The sequence below is a fragment of the Aricia agestis genome, chromosome 4 (assembly GCF_905147365.1).
Source record: "Aricia agestis chromosome 4, ilAriAges1.1, whole genome shotgun sequence".
Taxonomy (NCBI): domain Eukaryota; kingdom Metazoa; phylum Arthropoda; class Insecta; order Lepidoptera; family Lycaenidae; genus Aricia; species Aricia agestis.
In genome coordinates this window covers 21,161,704-21,185,650 of record NC_056409.1, presented here as the reverse complement: position 1 = coordinate 21,185,650, position 23,947 = coordinate 21,161,704, and the positions used below count along the sequence as shown (strand labels likewise).

At 41.0% G+C, this 23,947-nt stretch overlaps 4 protein-coding genes across 7 annotated transcripts in view; 1 reads left to right on the top strand and 3 right to left on the bottom strand.

Annotated features, from left to right (window-relative positions):
• Positions 1-644: 644 nt before the first annotated feature.
• Positions 645-1,472, bottom strand: LOC121726270 (40S ribosomal protein S29). Its single transcript, XM_042113546.1, has 3 exons — positions 1,314-1,472; positions 1,136-1,235; positions 645-691 (listed from the first exon to the last, which is right to left on the bottom strand). The coding sequence occupies exons 1-3, from the start codon at positions 1,373-1,375 to the stop codon at positions 683-685; spliced, it is 171 nt and encodes a 56-aa protein (XP_041969480.1). The 5' UTR covers positions 1,376-1,472; the 3' UTR covers positions 645-682.
• Positions 1,473-2,189: 717 nt separating this feature from the next.
• LOC121726243 (adipocyte plasma membrane-associated protein) lies at positions 2,190-6,524 on the top strand. The gene is made up of 6 exons (XM_042113506.1): positions 2,190-2,364; positions 2,440-2,648; positions 2,771-3,059; positions 3,135-3,328; positions 4,774-4,991; positions 5,076-6,524. The coding sequence occupies exons 1-6, from the start codon at positions 2,243-2,245 to the stop codon at positions 5,940-5,942; spliced, it is 1,899 nt and encodes a 632-aa protein (XP_041969440.1). The 5' UTR covers positions 2,190-2,242; the 3' UTR covers positions 5,943-6,524.
• On the bottom strand, positions 3,578-4,364 carry LOC121726264 (transmembrane emp24 domain-containing protein 5-like). Its single transcript, XM_042113540.1, has one exon. It carries the CDS (start codon positions 4,319-4,321, stop codon positions 3,650-3,652), a length of 672 nt encoding a protein of 223 aa, XP_041969474.1. The 5' UTR covers positions 4,322-4,364; the 3' UTR covers positions 3,578-3,649.
• Positions 6,525-8,998: 2,474 nt separating the features above from the next.
• LOC121726250 (presenilin-1) overlaps positions 8,999-23,947 on the bottom strand; it is a 29,743-nt gene continuing 14,794 nt past the window's right edge. For 2 of the 4 annotated variants that reach the window (XM_042113516.1, XM_042113518.1), the window contains exons 7-9: positions 23,641-23,826; positions 11,972-12,084; positions 9,341-10,951 (exon numbers count right to left, since the gene is read on the bottom strand). In XM_042113516.1, the coding sequence (XP_041969450.1) occupies positions 10,796-10,951; positions 11,972-12,084; positions 23,641-23,826 (455 nt within the window). In that variant the 3' untranslated portion in view covers positions 9,341-10,795. Of the gene's footprint in view, positions 9,297-9,340; positions 10,952-11,971; positions 12,085-23,640; positions 23,830-23,947 lie in introns of those variants that run through there. The other 2 variants (XR_006035511.1, XM_042113517.1) reach the window with 2 other exon arrangements.

Sequence of the window (23,947 nt, the reverse complement as noted above, 5' to 3'; positions counted from 1 at the left end):
TATATATATATATATATCGTCGTGCCGTAACACGGTGCCGGCGCCGCGCCGTGTTTGATGGGGACAGAGCCTAAGTTCCTTAAAAGGTAGACCTTTGGTACATACATTCTTCAAGATGTTTTTCTCAATTTAATATTTACCTTTGTGTTGATGGCAGTTTTTGCACATTGTTTTAACATCATTGTTTTATAGTAAATGTACAATATTGCAACATACTAATAAAGCTTGAATGCCAGGTGAATAAAAAGTTGTTACCAATTGACAACCATTTACATATCTTATATCTTTAAACAAGCAATTCTTGTATATAATAGGTATGTATATAATTGGAATCTCGGAATCGGCTCCAACAATTTTCATGAAATTTAGTATATAGGGATAGGGGGTTTCGGGGGCGATAAATCGATCCAGCTAGGAATCATTTTTTGAAAATGTCATTTAACTCTTGTTTTATCAAATACCGAGCAAAGCTCTGTCAAATAGCTAGTAAAATTAAGATAAGAACACTTTACAGTACTCCAGTTTTACATTCGTTGTTATATTTGACTCAGTAACAGATTTTTAGTTTGTACATCAATTTAGTTTGATAATAATTTATAGAAAATAAACATAATAGAAAAGGTTTGAAAGAAATACCAAATTGATTTTATGAATATTTATTTTATTAGCCTAAAGTGATCATTTAGTCCAGCTGAAACAAAAGAAAAATATATGTTAGACTACTTATCTACGTACCATATACAAATTTTCTTAGGCACGTCCAGTCGAAGTAGATTATTTAGATTATCATGTTACCTCGCTTCTAGTGCAATTCATTAGTCTAAAATACTCCATTCTCAATAATAAATAATGCAAATTGTCTAGCCTAGGGGACTTAGTACAAGCTGTTTCGGTGTTGAAACATTTTAGCTTAAATAGTGGACAGGCCAAGGATATCAATAATGTCAATAATATGCAACTCCGTTAATTCCAAGTTAACTCTCACGGGGTTTGTAATGTGCACGTACAACTCGGTCTCTTGTGCTTAGAAATTACCATCACCACTGAACACCAAATAGGCAAATACTTAACCCTTTTATTATTCGTAGACTTAACCTAGTATTTAGTAAACATAGCATTGTATATAAATACGCACCTTCTTAAATCCAATGTCATGTGCATATTCTCTAAAGCACTGTCTGCAAATGTTTAGGCCATATTTGCGAATAAGACCATGTCGATTGGAGCATGCTCGGCTGAAAGAGGAATCCACGTTAGCACGTGTTATAACCAACACAATTTATTTTCCGAGTTTAATCATAGGTTTTGCTTACCATGAACGAGATCCCTGACCGTATTTACGGGGGTGAGAATACCAAATATTTGCGTGACCCATGATCAAAGCAGTTTTCTTTCACCAAACGCTTGGAACCACGTCCAAAATGGATGATGATAGATCCAAAGAGAACAGAAAACAGAAATTCTGAAACGTCATTTATAAGAATAGAGTAAGCATTTTTGATTTAATTATTTTTTTATAAAATGTTATGCCGCGGCCGCACATGCGTCTATCGTACGTACGAATAACGAAGCTTCGTGATCGATGATTTGTCACTTCGTCTCAGTATCAGTAGTCAGTAGTCATTAGTCACTACTCAGTAGTCAGTACTCAGTACTCACTAGACTCACTACGCAGGTGCGCCGTGCGGCCCGGGCATAAGAAAAATAATATGTAATCTGTGGATTTTAGTCGTCATCTTAGAGTATAGGTACATTAGCAAGCTATAGAGCGCGCGCATCGCTCGTTCCCCGTTGTGCCGATCGTAAGCAGAAGTTCTATAGATACTTGTCAAACGTATAACGCAAGTCTAGTGATGTTCCATGCGCCATCGTAAGACGCTTATAGGAAAATATGTTCACACTCGTGCTTACAGTTCATACCTTGTTAGAAGCACTCTATAGCTTGCTATAATGTTTACTCTATGGTCGTCATGGCCTCATGGGTGATGGGCGACAGTATATATTATGTCTATGGTGATGGGTCATATGGGCCATAATCATGAAGGTACAGATTCTTTATCTGTACCTTCATGGCCATAATATACGGCCCATGGATACTTTAATCTGTGGCCCGTGGCACGTCACTTGACAGATGACATTATTTGATTTCTAGTTTTGACATCTTTCAAATGACTTTCTGATATTTTATAAAATTACTTAACCTTCGGTGACTTTATTTAAATTTCATAGTTCAAACTTCAAGATGGGAATAATTACGGGCTTACTTAGAAAGATATTAAAATTAATATTATATGTGCTATTTTTTTCTTCAATTGTACTGGTCATACCTAATCTCCCACCGTACACACAGTTCACCAAGTTACAGTAAGTTAAAGTGCGCCGAGTTGTGACTTGTGGCCCGTTATATTATAATTCTTACAAAACTAACTCTTTCCGCAGACCAGAACCAACTCTACCAAGAACGGGGGCCTTAGCGCCGAACGAAGCATTGAATAATCCGGGCAAGCTTTTCGAGGGAAAAATTCTAGGGCCAGAGGCGTTCGATGTGCATAATGGTGAGGTGTACACCGGTCTCGCCACCGGGGAGATCGTCAAACTTTCACCGGCCGGTCATGTCACATTCGTGACCAAATTGGGTAGACCATGCAGTGAGTATTCTATAGAGACTGCTATTTTTCTCCTTCACTACTGAAGTAGTACTCATTTTATCTTTATCATATTAAAAATAATAGTTGTTTGTGCCATAAACTAATGAAATGTGCAATTTCAGCTGGTCTGCAGCAGGAACACATCTGTGGCCGCCCCCTTGGTTTGCAGATTGACAAGAAAACAAACCAACTGTATGTGGCTGACGCCTACCATGGAGTTTGGAAAGTTGACTTGAAAACTGACAAGAAGCAGCTTCTCGTTTCACCTAATGTTGAAATAAATGGCAAAAAGCCTAAATTGATCAATGATATTGCTCTTGACAGTAATGGGGATCTGTTTTGGACGGACTCTAGTGCAGACTTCCCGTTAAAAGATGGATCACATACTATGTTGTTGGACCCATCAGGAAGGTAATGATAGAAAAGTCGTGTAAATTTAATAGAATATCTAATTAAGAAATAGTTTAATTATTTTTTTACTTTTAGATTATTCCATTACAATGCTGCCAAAAATGTGAGTACAGTTGTGGCTGACAAATTAGGATTTCCAAATGGAGTTGTCATCTCACCTGACAGACAGTTTGTGCTGGTGGCGGAGACCACATCATACAAAATAACCAAAATCTACATCAGCGGACCAAAGAAGGGAAAATCTGAGGTGTTTGTTGCGGGCCTGCCAGGTATTATTATATACGTAACTTTTATTTAAATTATGCACCTTATTAAAAACTTTGTTCTTATGATTGCTTAATTATGAAGCTGTTAAAATTGTTTTTTTTTTCTTACTTGGCAAAATATAATTATTTTTACTTTAGAATTCTAAAACAAAATGTCAACAAAAATGAACTGGTGTACTGGTGCACTCAAATTATTTAATTACTTACATTCTAAAATTGTTAACTACAAAGTTATAAAACCATTATGTAATTTTTGGATCATTAAAACAATTTTGCATGATAAAAAACTAGACTGCACAAATTTTTACCAGATTTAATTTAGTATTATGTACATAATAATGTTTTCTGCTGTGAATTTGGATTATGGAATAATTTTTTTATCATGTAAACCTGTAGTAGACCTACAATGATCATGAAAGTAACTTGGAGTCCCGACCAAAAGTCTACAATAAATGTTTCCTCCATGGCTACATAGCTGTCTCTAGTTTTGATAGCACTGTACACATCCAGCATGTGTCGAGCTTTCAACACATACTCCAAGCACCGGGTCAGGGAGCTTATTATGACTCTTACATCCAAATTGTAGGTGTTGCCTTGCGTATCTGTGCCCACCCAATCCACAATTTCTTCTAGCTCCTCGCCTTCTTCGTTGACAATGGTGACCTCTGCATCACTGCTGTTGGTGCGGTCTTCTAGCACTACATCTATGAACACAAGTTTAGAGTTCATCATGCTGAATGTGTTGTCCAAACAGATGACATAATCGCCCTCCTGCTCCAACTCCAGTATGATAGAGTTCTGCGATTTCTTATAATCTGTTAAGATCTTTGTTCCGTCTGGATTCTGGATATCAACTGATATGTCCAAGTCCCCGTGCTGGCCGTCTAATACCTGATAATATAACTCCAGGAACTGTCCAGGTTTGCCATTCTCGAAAAAGCATGTCTGTGTTCCGGCTTCCACTCGAAAGTTTAGATTGGTTTCGTCGATTTTCATAGCAAAAGCGACGGTGCATAGAACGAAAATTATAGCACATTTCGACGCGTACATCTTTTATAATGGCTTAAATAACACTGAAATATAAGATGTGCTCGGTCATAGCAAGTAATGTTTGTTCAAGTGTTTATAACTGGCTGGCTGAACTACAATAAAGTTTTACTACACAGACTGCTCTAATGTTGCTTAAAAATATAAAATTTGTTTACGAAGTAACATTGAAATGTTTAAAATTTTTTAAGAAAGAAGTAGAAAAATAGGATATATTAATCACTGAATCTTATTAAATTAATATGCCTCCAACCGAGGCCAACATTTTTTTCAAGTTTATTGCTACCTTTTTGCACATAAAACAAATTAATAGCTTATCGACTGACGCAGAAAATACGTTGTTTTAACTTTTAAGTTAGGACTAGAGAAAGAGAAGAATTTAAATAAATATTTCATTGCAGGTACTCCGGACAACATGCGTGCCCTACCCGACGGTTCCGGCGTGCTGGTGGCGCTATACACAGTCTTCGGCGACGATCACCCGCTGATAGCTAAGACGCTGCAACCTCTACCGCTCCTGCGGAAGTTCCTCATCAGAACCGTGCTAATGGTCGAAAACACATTCGACTTCTTGAACACCCAAGTACCCCATCCGATCTTGGAAGATATTGTTTACAAAGTAAGTGGAGAAAAACAGTGATATTTATTGGTTTGTTATGTTTAACCTTGTCAAAAAGATTTAACATAAATCTTCTATCGACAGCTGGGTAGCTTCGAGAGTGTAGCGGGCATGGTCTCCGGAGTATCTGGGCTCGTTCAGATCGACTGGAACGGTAACATAGTGGCGTCCTACTTCAGCACCGACGGCAGGACGCCCGCCTTGAGCGACGCTATTGTGGTAAACGACAAGCTGTGGACCGGCGCCCCGCACGGACAAGACTACATCGCGGCCTTCCCCGCACCCCCGCTACTGAAAAAAGCCTTCGCCTCTGCCAAAGTTGAGGAGAAACCTCAAGTCCAGAAAGTCGAACTGCCGAAGGCTACCCCTCCCACGCCGAAAGCGACGCAGCCACCCCCGCAACAGAAGCCGGCGCCCACTAAACCCGTAGAAAATAAACCCGAGAAGAAGCCCGCCCAGCAAACGACACCCCCGCCCCAAAAACCCGCGCCGACCAAACCCGTGGAGACTAAACAGGAGAAGAAGCCCGCTCAGCAAACTACGCAACCGCCGCCTCAGCAGAAACCCGCTCAGCGAGCGCCGCCTCCCGCCCAGCAAAAAGCGGCGCCGACGGAGAAGCCCAAGCCCGCCGAAACTAAGCAAGCCGAGAAGAAGCCGGCTCCGCAACCGAAGCAGCCCGCCAAACCTGCCGATGCACCAGTCAAACCAAAGGATACGAAACCAACACAACAAGCGGTCCCGGAGGCTGCCAAGCCAGCGGAAAAGACGCAAGCGAAAGACCAACAGAAGACCACACCCCCGCCCAAGACTGAAACCAAACAGCCCCCTAAAGCCGACAAACAGATTCCGGTCAGGGAAGAGATCCCGTCGGACACCGCCAAACCTAGCAACGACAAGTTGAAGGTCATCAAGAAGTCTGGTCCCGATGTCATTCCAAACCCGAATGTGTGATTCTGCACACTCAGCACATTCCACACAAACATTTAGGAACAAATTCTAAAACTCACATCTAAACGGTTCAGGGGAACATTTTACATTGTTATTCCATGTTTTCAAATGAAATCATTCCATATTATTTTTTATTCCAGTTAGGAAAATATATTTTTTCTTTTTAAAAATCTTATTTATACTATTTACTTATGAATACTGTAAAAAATGTAGAACTTATTGTTATATTTCGTTACCCCATAGTCACGATGTGCAATCTCGTAACTGCAAGTACCTTTAAATATTATATTTTAGTTGTATTTCAATGTTCAAATACATAGTTTAAGAGATATATAATGTATATTTAAAAACTTAAATAAAATCATATTCTCAAGCAATAATTAGATTCTTTAACATCAGCAAATGCTCGATATTATTTTTATTTTGATAAAATAAATGTGTTTTATGCATGTGTAATGGTAACCTGCGTCATATATTAAAATACTATACAGATTTTATTTTACTAGCTATAAAAGTGCATACCTAAGGTTGTTTGTTAGTCGTAAATCACGGTTTTATCTTTAATGGCATTTTATATTGTAGGTTGTATTAATATTAAGACGAAGTAATGTTAATTTTTAAATCGATATTTAATATTACATATTTTGTCAGTCTTTTTATTTTTGTAATTTAATATAACAATAATGATAACTAGCTCTGCTTTTTTCTTTCTCTCTGCTTAAAAAACTTATACGAATTTAGAATAATTTCACCAAATAATAAGGAGACAACTTAGGATAGAAGGTTAATAAAAGAAAAATATTTGTTATAAAATTTGTATTTTATGAACAATGTAGATTAACAAACTTCAAACCATGGACCATAGTGGACATGGAAGTAGGTGCGCTCAGCGGAAACATTCTATGTGAAGAATCATGTTAGAAAGTAATCTCCAAGTTATATTTAATTAACATTCGGCAGTTACTTTTAACATTATTAACTCACACTCATTTACTGTATTATTTGATCAAATATAGGTACAAGTCATATCGAGGTACCTTACAAACATACCGCGGGTGCCTATATCCTATATTGTAGTTATTTTCAAGGCTAGGAATCCAAGGCTTAACTATAATATTCTATTTATGTTCATTCACTCATTGCACTATTTTATATTCAGTGGTCTCGAGCTGTCGGATTTTTTGGTCCTTTAGGCTGGTTTTATCGTTAAGCGTTTCGGCAGCGCCGTCGGAGCGCCGCGCGTTCGAAGATGTATGGGGGTAGTAGTTAAACTAAGCGATAAAGTCGCGCGCTTGAGAAGCGCCACAGATTATAGAAGTAAGCGACGTTCGTCCATACGTTTTACAGCGTTCCAACGGCGCTGCGAAACGCTTAAAGATAAAACCAGATTTGCATTCGCATGTTCTTTTTCGAGATCTTCTATATTATGATGTTTGAGACCAATAAATTAGAGGTCTCAAAGGTAACAACGGCAAATGCATTTTTTGAGCGGTCTCAAACAATATGGATATATCGCGTTTTCAGCAATAAGGCTAGAGGATGATAAGTGATAACCTACCGCGTCCAGTAAGTATGGTTTGTTGTAATCTTATTCGCTAATGGAATGTTAGCATATGTTACGTGTTACATTTCAATTTTTTTCCCTCGACCAGTACTTTATGACAGTTTTATTAAGCGAGTTTACAAACTAATAAAAAATTATACGAATAAGGAAAGTAATATAAGACGTTCTGAGAACGATGTTCTTGGCAATTAAACTGCTGTAGGAAAAAATACTATTAAGTATAATCTCTTTTATTTATGAGTTTTTTTTCAATATTTCAAACTAGTACCTTTAGCTTTGTCATTACATATTTACTTTAGACGGCTATTATTTTTCAACAGTATAGAAACAGCAACATGTGTCAGTCATAACAACTGTAACTAGCGACGCCACTACACTATACAGTATACAAATTCAATTCGAAAGAGTCGTTAATATTTACACACTACGAAACATTACCTCCTATATAAACATTATTGCATTATATAATTACCTCACATTCGTTTACATATTCAGTAAATAGTGTCAGTACTGCTACAAAATAAATACACTAACAGTTACCTAGGTACAGCTTGGCAGGCCAATAGGATGTAGGTATTACTGCAATGTTTACGCCTCTAGTCCACCCACGCTGCGAACTGCGAAATATCTGCGAAACATCAATAGAGCGAGATGCAATAATATAACGCTCTGTCGTGTGGCGGATGAGACAGTAAATCGGTTCGCCGCTGTTTCGCAGTTCGCAGCGTCGGTGGAGTAGAGGCGTTTCACGTTACAGGCAGCACCACGGAGCTAATACTAAGAGGAGGTGTTGTAATCAAGTTTCCTTATGAAACGACGCGTGACAATTTGCGGGGTGAGGGGGTGTCAAGCTCCGCCCACTTCTCAATATTTCATCTATCGGCTAAAAGCAAAACTACTAGCTTAGGTCGATGTTGATGTTACTACGTAGTTCAACTATCTTACACTAGATGTCGTTTTGTCTTGAATATTATGGGACGTACTACGGCCTTGGATATTTTTTACGTTTCAAATAGTTATCATAGGTGACGACAGATGGCGGTTTATAAGTAATAAAATAATAAAAGCAATATAATCACGGTTTTAGCTATTAAATGTGTTTAAGACTAAGTGTATAACGGTTTTCAGTATTCAAGTATGATTATTGTAATAAACTTATGCAAAATTATACGCATTTACGTCTGTATTATCTTTCAAAGGTTTGGCCACCTAGTGTCAAGTAGTATAATTAACGCTGAAAGCTGAAATGTTCTAGAACTTTTATATTTAAATTACATTTAAAATTATTTCCAAATGAAATGTGATGGTATTTATATTATCAGAACGTCTGTCTGAGTGTTTTCGACATTGTAAAACATAATACTTCATCCTTTCCTTGTTAAATACGCAGAAAACACCAATTTATTGGGAGTCTCGTTACGTGTGCACCTGACAAACGCTGAAAGTGTACTGACTTAAGCCCCGCCCACAATGATGACGTCAGGACCTAGTTGAAAATCACAGTGCACAGTTGCTTAGGCCAGCTCCTCTTCGTATGAGCTCCGTGGGCAGCACCACTCACCTGCAGCATAGACACTAGACAGTAAACAAAAAAGTTTTGTTCGACGTTTGAGAACGTTTCTGGCGATATTCTGTGACGTGTGCAACATGTCGGATTTTGGTCGGATTGTTTACTGTGTGCTAGTGGCGCCCTCTGCTCTGACCTTTGCATTCTCAATTAGACCAGAGTTTCGTAATGTCTACTTTCTGAATACCATCGGATGCAAGTGGGCTTTTACTAATAAAAAAATGTACTATCAGAGAAGTTGATTCCTAAGCAGACGGAGGACCGATCACAGCTAACATTGAATTGACATGATCCGACCAAATGACGTTGGTCTGTCAACTGTTTAGGAATAATTTCCTCGATGTCTATACAGACGATAGAGTAAGACAATGTTTTGTCCTCCTCTAAAGCGTCGAAAAGTAGCTTGAGAGACAAGGACATCGAAAATATTCCATAACTTGCAGACGCTACTGCAATCTACATACACAAAATCCACATCTTCTTATTATTACGGATGTATAATTATTATATCTAATGACCATGAAACATTGCCTCAACCTAGTAATCCATTCTCCAAGCTGTATCGTTACAATTTTTTTTTAATAAATAACTTAAAATAAAATTCAGTATACACAGTGGACTGAGTATATTGTACCAGTTAATGATTTTACATAGCCATTTTTGATTTTTCTTATGAAATAACAATTATCAATTTTATGATCCAAGTTTAATTATGTTTTTACAGAAACTTCAACGGACTGATTACAATTTATCTAAAAGTGATTTCTGTTACAGACTTGTATAATTGTTTTAGTCTTACACAAAAATGAGATCTCAAATCGGATAATCAGATTCGTTTTACATTTTTTTTCCTTGGCGGGATTCGAAATTTACAATGGATAATGAAAACAAATTGAAAGAAAAGAAAATTATATTATAGACCCATTACTTTATAAATCAGGTAAACCGACATTACAAATCAGAGGAAAATGTTTTATTATTCTATTTCATTATAATTTGCTGATATCTAAGTAGATGGCTCCCGGAGGAATTTTAATTGTCATTAATTTCGTAAGTTCTCAATTATGTTAGCTTTAAGCTATCTAATTGTCATTATTATTGCTGTAAAGTTAATAGTAATAGACTTTCAGGCACTCATGTATGAACAAAATTCTAAGGTCTTTTTAGGTGCTTTTGACGTGTGGGAATTTGATTTCCATTCCACTACATCATTCGTGATTCTGTGCCTCTAGAGTGATTGTGCCCGAAATCTCTTAACTTCTAAATTGGGACACATTGGCTACTCTGCGTCGCAATATTAAGTTCATCCACCAAGACTTCAAGTTTATTTAAACCTCTACTTCATTCCAAATGGTCTAAATGTGGAAAATAAATCGACTTTTATGTGCCAATGTATTACTTTAATACACGGTCATTATTCGTAGCGGTCAATACATGCCATTTAAGTTGGCAGCATTATAGCCAAGTACAGACGAATTCAATAAGGCGACGTTATAACATAACAAGTAGCCATTTGATAACTTTTTGTTAACCTGTTCTAGCTACTTAATCCCATCTATTTATATAGAAAACCTGCTATATCCCCATCAACATTTCATCCTAGACAACTGTTATAACCTTAAATCTATGCATATGTCATTCCGATCGAGTTCCTTTCGTACCGAGGTTTTCTATATACCTAGCGGGGTTACTTGTGCCCAATTAGCAAAGGGTGTGTAGCGGTAGCTATATGAACACCTGTTCTGCGGCTAGCGCGTCGGAGAACGGCTTGACGACCCATCGCGTCGCGAAGTAGAATATCAGCCCGAACGTTATGGAGATGGGGAGCGCCGGGAGAGCCTTTTTGAATATCGTCAGCAGCAGCAGCGTTAGACACAGGCCCTGGAATATTAAAGGCATTTTTGGAACGAAGTTCCTTATCGCGCGTTGCGAAAGGGGGCTAGACGGAAAAAATCATACGAAAAGTTGGAACGACACGACACTTTTTGCCACAGATATAGATCAAGATAGATACCGCATGTATGTGTATGTAAGTACTTCGTGGGACGTGCGGTATCTATCTTGATCTATGTCTGTGCTTTTTGCTATAGTTGTAAGCCGTGCGGTAGCACGTGTCTCTCCCTCTCTCTTTTTTTTCTTTCCATCCGGGTGTCCCTTGACACCTCTAAATTTTTTTTAAATTATTTATTTCAGTAATACTGTAAGTATACAGAACTTCCAGAAAATATTACAGTGTCAGTTTTTTGCTATTAATAAGAAATTGTAGTAATATTAGCGGGGTTAGTAATACCATATATGGGTTAGTAAGACCTCTAAGGGTCGGCTAGACGGGATTGCCAAGTCGATAGTTTCGCAAAATGAGGTTATTTAAGGTCTTATCTTATGGGATAAAGATTTTAAGAACCAGCAACAGTAGACTCATGGAACTACTCCAATGTTGCAAGTATTCACATTAATACTTGCGACTTGTGCTTATCTGTCTTTTTGACTTCAAAATCTTAAAAAAAAATAATTCAATTTTGTTAGTCTCGCTAAAACTCGAGAGCGGCTGAACCGATTTGGCTGATGTTAGGCTTAACATATTCGTGAAGTCCTGGGAAGGTTTATATTATGTAGCAGAGAAGCGATACGAAGTTCAAGTGCGAGTCGGACTATTATAGAGCGAAAGTAGGGAAAAAAATGTGTTTTTTGTATAGGAGCCCCCCCTTAATTATTCATTTTATTTTGTTTTTAGTATTTGTTGTTATAGCGGCACCAGAAATAAACAGTCTGTAAAAATTTCAGAAGTCTAGCTATTGCGGTTCTTGAGATACAGCCTGGAGACAGACAGACGGACATCAAAGTCTCAGTAATAGGGTCCCGTTTTTACCCTTTGGGTTCGGAACCCTAAAAAGTACTCACGATGAGTATGGCGACGAAGCAGGCGAGCGTGGTGTTCCAGTCGCCGTATGAGCTGGCCTTGCCCACCAGCACGCTGTAGAAGATGAAGTCACCCAGGCCCAGCTTCACGCCCTCTGTCGCAAACAAATAGCTTGGATACAATATGTTTCGCTGATTTCATTTTATTTTTATTTTTTATTTTTATTTATTTAGGAAAACTTACAGCTAGAGTAACAAGTAGTTATAAAATAACACAGGAAGGCCAATTACAAGTTTTCACACACATAAAATACGCTAGAGAAGTTAAACAAAGAAACAAACAGCAAACAAAGAACATAATACTTACATAATAATATTGTATATGATATTAATTTATTTAAAAAAGGGGTCGCTAAGGTTCTTCTTTACTCTACCAATACTGGTACAGAATAAGTCTAGTTCTGTGCTCCGAGTAATCTCATTGTACGTTCTACTGGATCTAAAAACATAGGAGTTTCGACGATAGTTTGTTGATACTGGGGGAACGTACAGAAGTTGATGACGTCTAAGTGACGCTGATGGGACACTGATGCTAAATTTTTCAACGAGTTCGGGACAATCTATGATGCCGTTGAGAAGTTTAAATAGGAGAACTATGTCGGCAATTTTTCTGCGCTCAAATAGTGGAAGAATATGAAATTTTTTACAACGCGATAAGTAGTTCGATACATAAGTTCTGGATTTAAATTGGACAAGTCTTAAGAATTTTTTCTGGATTTTTTCTATTCTTTCGATGTACGTATGATAATTGGGGTTCCAAATTTGAGAACAATATTCTAGGTGAGTGCGGACGAAGCTACAATATAGTATGTTTAAAGTTTTTATATTATTAAAATCAGATGCTATTCTAGAAATGAAGCCGAGTGATTTCGATGCTTTATTAATGATATTGTTTATGTGTGTGTCAAACAAAAGCTTGGAGTCGAATGTTACACCCAAGTCCTTTATAGCGTGAACTCGTGTTAAAGTTGAGTTAGCTAATTTGTAATCGTACGTTAAAGGATTGGGTTTACGACTATAGGAGCAAATAAAGCATTTGGAAACATTGAGATCTAAGCGATTGGATTTGCAGTAATTAAAAAAGTTGTTAATTTCGCTCTGAAGCAACACAGCATCCTCAATGCCTTTGACTTGTTTCAAGATCTTCATGTCATCGGCAAATAGTAAGATCTTAGAATTAGAAAATTGTGTGGATATATCATTAATGAATATGTTGAATAAGAGAGGGCCCAACAAAGATCCCTGTGGAATACCTGACGAGACGAATGAAGTTCTTGATGAAAAGCCGTTCAGAACCACTGTTTGACATCTGTTGCGAATATATGATTCAAACCACCTAAATAGATCGCCCCTTATGCCAATGTCTAGTAATTTACGCAACAAGATAACGTGATCGAGACGATCAAAACATTTAGCGTAATCAGTATATATAACATCCACCTGCGTTCGTTCTGACATACACTTATTTAGGAAATCACTACAGATAATCAAGTTGGTCGTAGTAGATCGCCCTGCGAGGAAGCCATGTTGGTCAGCACTCATACTTTGCCTTAATAATGTGTGTAATTGACCATGTACTATTTTCTCTAATATTTTAGCGAATACGCAGAGTTTGGAAATCGGTCTATAGTTTTGGACATTATCTTTTGGCCCTTTCTTATGTATCGGAGTTATAAATGCTGACTTCCATATAGTGGGCATCACGCCCTCGGCTAGAGATCTTTTATAGAGAATGGAGATCGGTACAGTGAGACTGTCAGCACATTTGCGAATAAACAATGGTGAGATTTTGTCCGGACCAGCAGATTTATTGGTATCGACAGTCCTGAGTAGTTTATTGACTTCCGAATCTTTGATATCGATCGATGATATGTCTGCAATACAATTAGGGTTCAATGTTGACCTTAATGACTCTTCAGAGAGGGTATCACCATCATAAGCAGTACTGTTGGAGTGGAAGTTCGAATCGAAATAGTCACAGAACATGTTACAAATGTCCACCCCATTACTAGAGACAGAGTCATTAAACTTAAAAGTGGAGGGGTACGAATGAGATTGGCTTTTGGATTTCACGTACGACCAAAATGATTTAGGACATTTAGTAATATTATTCTCGATATTCGATATGTAGGTAGTGTACATTTCACGCTCTATTGTTTTGGCTCTTTCACGTAGTAAAGTAAAAGATTCATAATCCGATAGGTTGCCATACTTTTTAAATTTTGCATGAAACTTTGACTTTTCCCTGAGAATTTTAATAAGTGGTTGCTTATACCAAGGAGGAAATCTACGAGAAGGAGCCATGACTTTAGTAGGTATGTAAGTGTCAATGATTTTATACAAAATATCATAGAAAGTTAGAACCGCATTTTCGACAGTATCACCGTTTAATTCATTTGGCCAGTCTATCTCACAGAGTCGATCGTTGATGGAGGTGAAATCAGCGGCATGATATAGATATTTAGTACGGGGCTGTGACATAAGGGTGTAGAGATTAGCTGGGTTGGTAGTAACGCAGAGGGCTTTGTGATGGAGATCTTCTGGCACCAAGGCATCCGGGCAGTGATTTACTGTTAATTCGTTGTTTGATAAGATCAGATCTAAAATTTTATTGTTAATGTTAGCGTAGGAGTTATATTGCAGAAGGTTTGTAAGATTAAGATTATCAAAGAATTCAACTTGGGCGTCGCCTAGTATATTTAGGGGAGTTAGAGACTGATCGCTATCGTTAGGTTGCCAAAAGATGTTCGGCAAGTTAAAATCACCAACAACCAAAAAAGTATCAGATATATTGCTAAGAACAATATCGTACAGGCTATTGGAAAAGTTCGTAAGCTGGGCTGATTGAGAGTAACCTAGGTTCTGCTTACAAATGTAGACTACGCAAATATGTATCTTTGATGCTGTGGATGATCGCTTGTTGCGTATGGACAAAGTAATCCACAGGTCCTCAGCGGTCGAACACCATTCGCTACGCTTGTCGCTTACTAGGTCTCGCCGCACGGCGATGAGCACACCTCCTCCTAAAGTTTGGTTTGTAGCAGCGTAATCCCTATCACGCCTCCAGACCGTGTATCTATCATCAAATAACTCGCAATCACCAATGTCTGCGACAAGCCACGTTTCTGTAAGACAGATCACGTCATAGGTACTAGCACATATGTTGCGGTAGAGCTCAGTAGTCTTCGTGCGTAAACCTCTTACGTTTTGATAGTAAACGCTAATGGGAAGCATTGTAAATTAAGAAATAATCTGTTTTATAAGTAAAATCCAAATTATATCCATCCAGATAAATTTGGGTAAATGATAAAATTTTGTTTAGTATATAATTATTTTGATATGATAATCGCATTATAGAGCACATACATATCAGCGGTCCCGGGCTGAAATAAAATTTAATTAAACGAGCATTGGTGAACAGTACATGTAGGAAACAAGAAGAGATTGCATAATAGTACAAAATAGCAACAACATAGAAATAAAAATAGGTAGATGCACCAGTAAAAGAGCGAGAAGCAACCATAGCGACAAAAGTTAAGCTGCAAAAGACAAGTTCTACGTAAGCATAATTTAGAAGCAAAAAGCAAGCGGAAAAAAGCACTAGTTTTAAAAAATAAACTACAAAAACACAGTTCAAACTTAATAACCTATTGAAACAGACGTGAGTAGATACATCGGGTACAACAGAGCAGCATGGCAGTATTACATCAGAGCAGCAGGGCAGTAAGGATATCACTTTATAAATTTTGCAAGGTCTCTTTCTGTTCTGATATGATGAATTGGCGAAGTAGAATTTTTTCGTACGAGTATCTTGCAACCAGTTACCCAAGTGTACAAAAAACCCTTTTCTTTTGACAGTTTCTTGGTCTTATTTAGAAGTAGTTTGTTATCAAGGGTGAGATGATCATTAACAAATATAACATTATCTGTCTGGAATCCCAACTGTCTAGCCGTCAGCGATGATTTGAGTTTACGAGCAGCCGCCACAAAATTATCCTTGATGTACTTGTTGTTGATAGAACAAATTATATTTTTATGCTTATCATTGTGACGGGTAGGAACTCTTGCGATATAATTGATCTGTTCCCTAGGTATGGTGCATCCTATAGTATCACCAATCTTGGTTATAATGCTAAAAAGATTCTCCGTTTTAGAAAGGGGAACACCTTTGATTTCCAAGTTATTCAATCTTGCTCTCTGCTCGCCATCCCGATACAAATCTTCAAGTTTAGAGCATCGTTCTTGTAGGGCCGACACGTCTTCTTGGACTTTTTTGAAGCACTCTACGTCTCGCTCCATGTTCGTAACCCTAGTCGAGAGTGTTTCTACGGTGTGGTCCAGGAATTCTACACTTGATTTAAGACTTAGGCACTCACTCCGGATAGATTTGAGTTCTACGAGTTCCAACTTTATAGCCTTGACATCCTCGATTAAAGTGGGTAGGTTAATCATCTTGTTAGAGAGCGACCTAAGTTCTGACATAATAGTGTCCATATCCGCGGGTTGGGGTGTTGAGGGCCTGTCCAAAGATGGTGTTGTAGGCCGTGGGCTAGAGGGCGCTTGTGACTTGCAGCTCATGCATTTCCAGGTGTTCTTCCGTTCACCCAATTTGCGCCATCCAACCTCCGTTATACCGGAGCAAGCAAAGTCAAACTGACCAAGACATAATGCACACTTGGGGCCTTCGAAGCACTGAGCCTCACAACGCTTGCAGGAGAACATCTTCACGCCTGATATTACTTAAAAGGTTGGAGAAAAGGATAAAAAGAATTCTTGAATACTTTGCTGTACCAAAGATAGATGGCGCTACTAGAGATCTTCAATTTTTAGTTCATCGACCCAATACTAGATGACGCTACAAGTCTCTTGTATGTTATCATTCAAGAGTAATTATTGATATTGAGTTGAATATTTATGTACCCTCCACGTACCACAATAAAAGTTTTTTGCTTCAGACAATCACGATTTTTGCCTTGAAAACTGCACTTAGTTTGTCGAACAATATACACAAATAATGAAATGTGGTGTGAGGTAAATACTCCAAAAGTTTATTATTTTAAAACACTTGGTAGAATCACTTTAGAATGTATTTAACACGGACCGTAAGGATACGATGTTTGCTGTTTGACGTCTCGTTTGACAACTGATCATGTTCACGTTCACCCTAACTAATAAAAATATTCACATCGCGAATAATTTAAATACAACGTCTACTCGTCTTTTACTGCCCCATTGCACAGAAGACCTAGAATAGGTAGGTATGCGCTGTAACGGCGCTTATTTACTTTGTGGTTGGTGTAGTGTTTTCATTTTTTTATACTGAGCTTTGACATATTGTTACGTGCTAGGGTTCGAGGATTTGGAGAGAAAGACCTGATGACTCTCTTGAAGACTTTATTAACACTGCACTAAACACTAGGTCACAACACTTAGCACTAAGTCCAAACACTAATCACTAGGTCCAATCACTAAGCACTGTCACTGTCCTAGGTCGTAGCCAAGTCGCAGGTTTCACTGGTTCACTCACTATTGATCACTTGTTGTCACTCCGAAATCGCCTTGATGATAGCTCGAAACGAACTGACTCGCCGGGCCTGCCTGCGGCTTTTTATATGGCGAGACGAATTCCAGAAAGTTCCCGATTCACGTAAACAAGTAAACTACCGTGGGAACTTTCTAGGAGGCTTATTATTATTATATAGTATTGAGTAGGGGATTTATGTTGCCTGTGGTCCCTCGGTAAGTTTCGCTGGTTTGTCGCTAGATGGCACCACGTGTCCGTATACCATGTACCGTAACACTACTCCCCTCTTAGAGATGCTCGTCCCGAGCATCATTGTTACTGCCATAGTAACGCGCCAGACGGTCTATGTGTACCACTTTGAATGTCCCTCTTGGTGGCTTTTGAATCCTGTAAGTCACATCATTCAATCGGGTAACCACTTTGTATGGGCCGTCCCACTTGGTCTGCAACTTTGGAGATTTGCCTTTTCGGCGAGTTGGGTTATGCAGCCACACCAGTGACCCTTCTTCGAAGCCGCTCGTGTTCGATTTCCGATCGTATCTGGTCTTCATGTTCTCACTTGACTGTAACCCATTTTCCCGAACCATGGCGTGTATATAGCGCATCTTTTCCCTTAAATCGCAGACATAGTCTTGTACGGTCTTCGGTTCCTCCGGTGACCCTCCTGTCAAGAGGTCTACTGGCACTCGCAGTTCTCTACCGTAATTGACATACGCCGGGGTAGCTTTTATGCTCTCATTCTCGGCGGTACGGTACGACAGAAGGAAGAGCGGTATATACTTGTCCCAGTCCTTTTGTTTGTCATCTACCAATTTCGCCAAATGCCTCTCAAGGGTCTGGTTAAATCTCTCAACCATTCCATCAGACTGTGGATGGTACTCGGGGGTCCTCGTTTTATGCATTCCCAAAATTCTGCACACTTCCTGGAAGACCTGCGATTCGAAATTCCTGCCCTGATCAGAATGGATTTCCAGAGGCACACCAAACCGAGATATCACTTCTTCCACTAATTTAGAAGCGACTGTTGTGGCTTCTTGGTTTGGTATGGCGAACACTTCGGGCCATTTGGTGAAGTAATCCATGACGACCATAAAATACTTGTTTCCCGATTCCGTCACGGGAAATGGCCCAGCTACGTCAACTGCAATTCGTTCCCACGGTGCGCCAACGTTGTACAACCGCAGGTTCCCACGGCTCCTGGTATGTGGTCCCTTCACTGCAGCGCAAGTAGTGCATTTGCGGCACCAATCCTGTACATCGGCTCGACAATGCAACCAGTAGAATCGTTCTCGCACTTTTGTTAACGTCCTCTTAACCTAGATGACCTCCTGATACGCCATCGTGTATTTCAGGGAGAACATCCGGTACTCTCGTTCTTGGGACAACTATCTGAAGATGGAAGTCTCTGCCGTTAGTCTTCTCCCATTTCCGGTAAAGTATTCTGTTTTGAAGAATCAGACGGTCCCATTGCGCCCAGTACGCCTTAGTGACAGCGCCAGTGGGTGCAACCTCACTCCAGATTGGCTTTACGTCACCCCGTTTCTTCCATGTGATGATGTGTCGAAGGTCGTCATCTCTTTCTTGAGCCTCTCTCATAGCATCATTCTCCCATGGACCCAAAGGACTTGTTTTCGTTAACTTTAATGTTACTTCATTACATTCCTGCTTAACACAATGTTTGCAGTTGTCTGAACACGGCCTTCGTGAGAGTGCGTCGGCATTCCCATGCGACTTTCCGCTGCGTTCGGTCTTGAAGTCATACTCCTGGAGCTGTTCAATCCATCGAGCTACTTGACCTTCTGGGTTCTTGAACTGTAGTAGCCACTTCAACGCTGCGTGATCAGTTCGCAGTAAAAACTGTCTGCCAATGAGATACTTGCTGAAATGCTGTAGCGTCTTTACGACAGCCAAGAGTTCTCTTCTTGTCACACAGTAGTTTCTCTCTGGCTTAGATAAAGATTTGCTGAAATATGCAATTACAACTTCTCTTTCACCCTGTTTTTGAGATAACACCCCTCCAATGGCCGTGTTGCTTGCGTCCGTGTCGACTATAAACTGACCTTCAGGTTGTGGATACCCCAGGATTGGTGTTTCACAGAGATGTTTCTTCAGTTTCTGAAAAGAATCTTCAGAAGTCTCGTCCCAAATAAACTGTCGTTTATCCTCTGTCAGCCGATGCAATGGCTTGGCTAACTCTGAGTATCCCTTAACAAAACGCCTGTAGTAGGAGCATAGGCCGAGAAATGCCCGCACTTCGGTTTTGTTCTTAGGTGTTGGCCAATTTTGAACTGCTTCCAGTTTCTCCGGGTCCGTCTGGATTCCATCACTGGAGATAACGTGGCCGAGATAGTTGACCTTACTCCTGAATAAACGACACTTTTTCGGATTCAACTTTAACTTGGCCCCCTCTATTTTGGCGAAAACTCGTTCTAAGTTTCGCAAATGGTCCTCGAAGTCACGGCCAACAATGATGACGTCATCTAAGTAGACTAAGCAAGCCTCTCCAACTAGGCCTGCCAGTACACACTCCATGAGTCGCTCAAATGTGGCAGGTGCGTTGCACAATCCAAATGGCATGACGTTAAACTGCCATAAACCTTTACCGGTGGAAAAAGCTGTCTTCTCTTTGTCTTTTGGATGAATTTCCACCTGCCAGTATCCAGATTTCAGGTCCAGGGTCGAGAACCATTTCATGCCACTCAAGGTATCCAGAGTGTCGTCGATTCGAGTTAATGGATAACTGTCCTTCTTGGTGACATCATTGAGACGTCTGTAGTCCACACAAAATCTTGTGCTGCCATCTTTCTTCTTCACTAATACAACCGGTGAGCACCACGGACTCGCAGACGGTTCAATAATCTTATGCCTTCTCATGTCCTCCAAAAGGCCTTCAACTTCTTTTTCCTTTGCAATGGGTATCCGTCTTGCTCGTTGACGAATTGGGTTCTCGCTTCCGGTATCTATCCTGTGCTGAACCATCGACGTTCTTCCAAAGTCGCCTTCCTGACTGGAGAAGATATTCGCGTGGCGTTGTAAAAACTTCTTAGCTTTCATGCTCTGCGAATAAGTCAGATTACTCTTGCAGTCATCGAGTAGCTCAGTCACTATTCCATAGTTGCTGGTGTTTGCTGAGCCTGTGATCGAACTACACTTTCTCATCCAGACAACTTCCTCGCACTTTCCAATGACGTCACCTTTGTTCAAGCAGATCTCGCGATCACCAAGATTAAAAACCCTGACCACAGCGTTACTGCTTCCACTAACAAGGGTTCTCGCCGTCATCAGTTTTTGCGCTGATGTCTTGGTAGGTGTGTCTTCGATCAACACGCATCTATTAAACTTCTTCTTTCCAGCTGGCGGTAGTTTCACCAGCACTCTAGCTTCCGCTCGTCCAGGTATTATGACTTTCTTTACACATTCAACTTTCCCGCAGGCGCCTCCAAGGATGAAAATTTCTTCTTCGCCACACTTGAAAACTCCGTCAGCGACATTAATTCTGCAGTTGTGCTTCTTCATGAAATCCAAACCCAAGATGCAATCATCCATAATCTCAGCCACGATAACGTCATGAGGGTATGATGATCCCCCTACATTAATCGTAACTGACATTTCTCCCAGGACGGGTATTGGCTGGCCGGAGGCAGTAAGGAGCCGACAGTTAATTCTCCTCTCGTGTCTTCTTGCGGCTTTTACCAGATTTGGGTTCACTATCGTTCTAGAGGTTCCTGTGTCTAGAGTCATTTTGCAATCCGTCCTGTTAATAGTCCCCTGAATCACAAGACTGTTCCCGCTGCATGCTTGGGAGATAACAGTTATCGGGGCTTCCTCCGCGTCAGTCAGTACTCGCCCCTTAGTCCTGGCTTTTATTCGTTTCCCTGATCCCGGACAGGGGATGAAGCTCCTTGCTTCTTCAGCTCCTCTACTTGTTCTTCGAGCCTTTTCATCCTTGCCATCTGGGTCTCCTTCTGCGGGCAGTTAAGCTGAAGATGGCCCCTCTCACCGCACTTGTAGCACATGGCTCCAAAACTTCTCTTCGTGGGAGCCTTGACATCCTTAACTTCCTCAGAGACCTCGTGGACCTTATGGGTCTGTCGTATGTCACGGCGAACAGCCTCGACCTCCAAAGCATGCGCCAATGCTTCTTTTAGCGAGGTGTGGTGACGTAGCCTCACTGCAGCTCTGACCTCTAGGTCCCTGATTCCGTCGACAAATGCTTGCACAATGTTCGTGTCGATCATCTTGGAATCGGCTCCTGGGTGTGCCTTCTTGACCAGTTTTTCTATTTCCAACGCCCATTATTGTAGTCCTTCTCCTGGGCGCTGGACTCTGTCACGCAGTTGGGCACGGAACACGTGCTCCAGGTGTCGCTCCCCGTATCTGGATTCAAGTGCCTCCATCAGGTCTTTAAACCCATTTCCTGTATGCGCTTCTAGGACCGACAAAGCTTGCCCTCTGAGCGCAACTGTGAGAGCGGTCGGGCATTGTTCATCATTCCATACGTTGGCAGAAGCAACAGTTTGGAATTGCTGACGATAAGCATTCCAAGAAGTAGTGCCGTCGTATGGTGGCACTTTTACTCTTGGCCCATGTGCCACTCCAGAATTTCCACTACACGTCGCGACTCCTGTGGTTTCCAGGCGCACTACTTTTTTCTGTAGTTCAGTGAGGCCGGTTTTCACATTTTCCACATCCACTCCCAACCCGGTAACACGTTCGTCCATTACGTCGACATCTTTACGAAGCTTTGTCACCGTGTCACTAACATCCTTTATAGCTCCAAGCGCTTTTTCTTGAAGGTCTTTTTGTTGCTCTTGTGATTCTCGAATCGCTCTGATTTCAGCCTTTTGAAAATCTTGCAAGGCGCCGAACTTGCGGTCTTGTGATTCCATAATTGCCTGAATTTCAGCTCTTTGAGAATCTTGCAAAGCGCCGAGCTTGCGGTCTTGTGACTCCTGCAATGCGCCGAGCTTGCGGTCTTGTGACTCTTGCAAAGCCTGAATTAATCCAATTAGGTTTTCTAATTGAAGTGCCACTTGAGGGGCCGCAGAAGCTAAGACCTGGTGGGCGGAGCCAGTGGGCGTGGCCACGCCCAGAGTGGGCGGAGCCTGAGCGGCGTGGCCAGTGGGCGGGTCCCGGTGGGCGGGGCCAGTGGGCGTGACCACGCCCAAAGTAGGCGGAGCCTGGTGGGCGTGGTCAGTGGGCGGAGCCAGGTGGGCGGGGGCTGTGAGTGGGACCTGTCCCTCAGTGGGCGGAACTTGGTCCCCAGTGAGTGTGGCCTCCGCAACTCCCCTCTCGGAGTCAATGGCAGCAGCTCGCTGCGCCCTTGTCCTGACACTCCCCTTGAAGTCCTCTCTCGGAGTCAATGGCATCTCCAAATCGCACTTCTGACACCAGTTGTTACGTGCTAGGGTTCGAGGATTTGGAGAGAAAGACCTGGTGACTCTCTTGAAGACTTTATTAACACTGCACTAAACACTAGGTCACAACACTTAGCATTAAGTCCAAACACTAATCACTAGGTCCAATCACTAAGCACTGTCACTGTCCTAGGTCGTAGCCAAGTCGCAGGTTTCACTGGTTCACTCACTATTGATCACTTGTTGTCACTCCAAAATCGCCTTGATGATAGCTCGAAACGAACTGACTCGCCGGGCCTGCCTGCGGCTTTTTATATGGCGAGACGAATTCCAGAAAGTTCCCGATTCACGTAAACAAGTAAACAACCGTGGGAACTTTCTAGGAGGCTCGAGCATGTACCAAAATAAACGTAAACAACTAAACACGTAAACAAACATTGGACCTTTCTAGAAGGTTCGAGTATGTACTTGCGCACCTCATGCCATCTAGTATTGAGTAGGGGATTTATGTTGCCTGTGCTCCCTCGGTAAGTTTCGCTGGTTTGTCGCTAGATGGCACCACATGTCCGTATACTATGTACCTTAACACTATTTTATGGTAAAAGGTGCGCGAGTAATTTTCGTCGGTTCTTTGCACCGGGCTAGTTCTTATGTAGGTAGAAGAAAAATCCACATTTATTATTCATACACGCATACTCTTGAAAAACATAACCCTCTTTTTGGCGTATTTTTTATGTAAATAAAATGTAAACTAGTATCCGAACACTCACTCTCCTCGTCATCGTGCGGCGCGGGGGCGGGGTTGGGGGCGGGGCGCTCGACACGCGTGCTGTAGGCGGCGCCGGGCGCGCTGTCCACCACCAGCCGCCGCGCCGCCGGCCGCCACGACGAGAACCCGCCGTCGTCCTGAGACTCACGTGACTCACGTGGCTCCCGCACCGCGCCGGAACCGGAACCTGCAGCAGCATTTCATTGTACCATCGAAGAAATTTATTCATAGGCAGTTGACAGACCTACATCAATTGGTCGGGCTATGACAACTTAATGTAAGTCATCATCTGTCGGCTGGGTTTGACA

Excerpts from the sequence above, each read along its gene's own strand:
- LOC121726270 (XM_042113546.1), bottom strand. The coding sequence starts at position 1,375 with ATGGGTCACGCAAATATTTGGTATTCTCACCCCCGTAAATACGGTCAG. Across the intron at positions 1,236-1,313 it reads GGTCAGGGATCTCGTTCATG|CCGAGCATGCTCCAATCGAC; the intron begins GTAAGCAAAACC and ends TTCCTCTTTCAG.
- LOC121726243 (XM_042113506.1), top strand. The coding sequence starts at position 2,243 with ATGGGAATAATTACGGGCTTACTTAGAAAGATATTAAAATTAATATTA. Across the intron at positions 3,060-3,134 it reads TTGTTGGACCCATCAGGAAG|ATTATTCCATTACAATGCTG; the intron begins GTAATGATAGAA and ends TTTTACTTTTAG. Across the intron at positions 4,992-5,075 it reads TGGAAGATATTGTTTACAAA|CTGGGTAGCTTCGAGAGTGT; the intron begins GTAAGTGGAGAA and ends TTCTATCGACAG.
- LOC121726264 (XM_042113540.1), bottom strand. The coding sequence starts at position 4,321 with ATGAAAATCGACGAAACCAATCTAAACTTTCGAGTGGAAGCCGGAACA.